We start from the raw sequence: 3,173 nt of genomic DNA on the forward strand, positions 1-3,173 counted from the left end.
CAATAATATTTTTGTTAGCTATTTATATTAAAATGCATTGATATATCAGATGAGATAAATTAGTTAGATTAGATTCTCGTTTTCCCGAAAAATAGTCTCATCTAGAAATACCCAAATAAAAATAATGTAAACATAAAAATCATTTATTTGATAAAAACAACTTTTACATTAATCATTTTACGTTTACTGCATATGGAAAAATAAATACTGCGAAGAAATACAAAGATACAGGACAATTTAATGCTACTAATACTGATAAAAGTTTAAAATAATCTAGAATAAAATAATATCAGCAAAAATCGAAAACCTGTAAACAATTAGGGAAACATTGAACATCATATCTACAATAATTACAGGTACAATATTATGAATTCGGTGTGTTTTTTTTAACTCAATGGTTCCCAACCTTTTTCCCATGATCGCCCCCTTAGACAGGTTTCACCAGTTATAAATACTACAATCGCCTCCCCACCCAATTAAATTGAAACAAATAATGAATCTATACAAAAGGTAAGTATCCATATTTATTTATTTTTACATTTCGTAAAATGATAAATGGTTATATGTGTGTAAAAGAATTGTTAATGACTTCCTTGGGCCTGGTGTCTCTCATAATTTCTTTATGTCTGGCTCAATGTTGGTTAATAACAACCTCAAATCCCCTCTTTCTATTATGTCGAGCCTATTTCTTTGTCTGTTTTTCAATATACACACAGAACAAAAACCTTTCTCCACTAGATATGTTGTGGGGAATGCCAATAATAATAATTTGATTGCATTCCACATAATAATTTGATTGTTAGGGTAAAAGGAAGGGGAGAAAGAAAGAAAGATTGCATTCCACAAGATTGAAAACACTTCTTTCATCCGCAGCCAAAATCTTTCGTACCCACACTTCCGAAACAAACTTTCAATTTCAACATCATGTCTCAAATCAATCAAGTTTTCTTGAAGAGAAGAACATACCGTTGAAATTTCCACGCTGAAAGGATTGATAAACCAAGTTGGCACTTTCAGACTAGCCAAATCTTGGAATCGGGATGCAGATCTTCTTTCAGTGTTTGAAGGTGGAGGCAGTATGTTTGAAGATCCTCAGAATCGCCACAAGAAGATTTCAAGTTGGGGAATTTGGTGCATATTTTCTTCTCTCTCTTCTCTACATATTTTCTTCAAAAATAGATAGTTTGTCAATGAATGCTCCGACTACTCCCTTCGCTTTGGCCATATTTATGTTCTTCCCCTGTAGTTGCAGGTTCATTTCCTTTAATTTTTGAAAAATATCTGATAAGTAAGAGATGTCATTTCGCTTCTCTTGTAGTTCTATACTCAGTGTGGGGTCAGTAGTATTAAGAAATTCAATAACAGTATCCATGAGACTGAAGAACCGCCTTAAACCATTGCCTTTAGAAAGCCAGCGGACTTCCATATGTAGTAGCAATGTATTAAATATCTCATCATTTTCTTCACAAAGTGTACGAAATATTCGATCATTCTTTGGTTTTGCTTTAATTTTATTTACCGCATCTATGACAAGTCGAAGAGAATCGTGCAACCTCCCACTCAAATTCTTGGCAGCCAAATTCTCTTTGTGAATGACGCAGTGAACACACAAAATTCCAGGTACTGCTTGTTTCAGATGTGCAATAAATCCCCAATGGCGTCCTGTCATTGCTGCTGCATCGTCAGTAGCACATGCGATCATATTTAATAAAGGAATCTCTTTTTCCTCAAAAAATCTCTTAATGACTTCAAATATGAAAAATCCTTTTGTATCAGTAGTCAGACTTCTAACAAATAGCATTTCCTCGGCCATTTCTCCTATGCTGTCACTCAGGGTACTCTCGTCAAGTTGCACAGTAAGCTCTTTGCTTTTCAATTTGTTGCAGAGAACATCTTCGACATTCGCTCCCATTTCATCAATCCTTCTGGAGACAGTATTATTGCTGAGAGGAACTGCATCTGTTACTTGGCTGGCCTGACTGGGTACCAACATAGTATCAACTATCTCTTTGACAGCTGGGAGGATGAGTTCTTCTCCAATTGTGTGCGGCTTGCCACTTTTTGCTATTAAGAATGATACCTTGTATGAAGCAAGTAAACCCTTGTCGTTTTTCTTGGTAGCTTTTGCAATCAATGACCCAACAGTAACTCGCCTTTCATACTTTGCCTTGAGCTCCTGTAAACGAAAGAAATACACATTCACTTTAATTATTATAAGTAATGGTAATAAAGTTTAAAAAAGGTTTTCTTTCAGTCTGACTTTTGGTAATAGAAAGTAAAAATAATTATAATATGTTGATACCTAGGTACAGTTACGATCACTAAATAGTTTACATTTTAATTTTTACATTGTAATACTTTTGACGTAAAAGGTGCGTTTAAACGAGGTAAAAATTTAAAAAATAGGCTCCTAGATACGTAAGTCTGTAAACTATTCAATGATTGCAACTGTACATGGAAAAATTACATCCTACAAACAAAAGACTTTTACTCACCGCAAAATATTGGACGGGTCTGTCTGACTTCTCTGGATGAATCCTCTTCAAGTGATCCATAAGACGAGGCGGCTTCATGGATTCGTTTGACAAAGATTTTGCACAAATAAGACACAATGGTAGATTCTTATTTCCTGGCAATTCAATGAATCCATATTTCAAATACTCCGTTGAGTACTGCCGGCACTTTTTTTTAGGTGCTGACATTTTGAGAGCAAAACAAAAGAGTAATTAATTACAACTTATTGAGAAGGCAAAGAATAAAAACACTATCTTGCAATTCTCAATAAATAATTATATTGCCACGCGTCGACGTCTCTGTCCGAATTCTAACATTGTGACTAATAATGATTCTAATATTGTGACGCCTCGTGTTCGACAAGATCTGTAACTAGACGAGATGTTTGTGTTATTATCACCTGCATTGGTATAGATATATTTACTTTTTATTACCCTATGGATATCCGATCGAAAGTATTATATTTTTTTCTCTTTTCTTATTTTTCTCAATTACCCATTTCTCGTTTTCCGGATGCTAAACGCCCCCTTTTCTCTGTCGCCCTCCATATCGCCCCCCTGAATATCTCAAATCACTCCCCGGGGGGCGGTCGCCCCCAGGTTGGGAATCACTGTTTTAACTAATCAATTTAATATTTTCAAGTAAAAAGGGTATTATCT

At 34.9% G+C, this 3,173-nt stretch overlaps 1 protein-coding gene across 1 annotated transcript; it reads right to left on the minus strand.

The window, feature by feature from the left end:
- Positions 1 to 68: 68 nt before the first annotated feature.
- On the minus strand, positions 69 to 2,702 carry LOC140434439 (zinc finger MYM-type protein 6-like). The gene is made up of 3 exons (XM_072522702.1): positions 2,496 to 2,702; positions 1,520 to 2,176; positions 69 to 101 (listed from the first exon to the last, which is right to left on the minus strand). The coding sequence occupies exons 1-3, from the start codon at positions 2,700 to 2,702 to the stop codon at positions 69 to 71; spliced, it is 897 nt and encodes a 298-aa protein (XP_072378803.1).
- Positions 2,703 to 3,173: the final 471 nt, after the last annotated feature.

Source organism: Diabrotica undecimpunctata, chromosome 1 (genome assembly GCF_040954645.1).
Source record: "Diabrotica undecimpunctata isolate CICGRU chromosome 1, icDiaUnde3, whole genome shotgun sequence".
Lineage (NCBI taxonomy): Eukaryota > Metazoa > Arthropoda > Insecta > Coleoptera > Chrysomelidae > Diabrotica > Diabrotica undecimpunctata.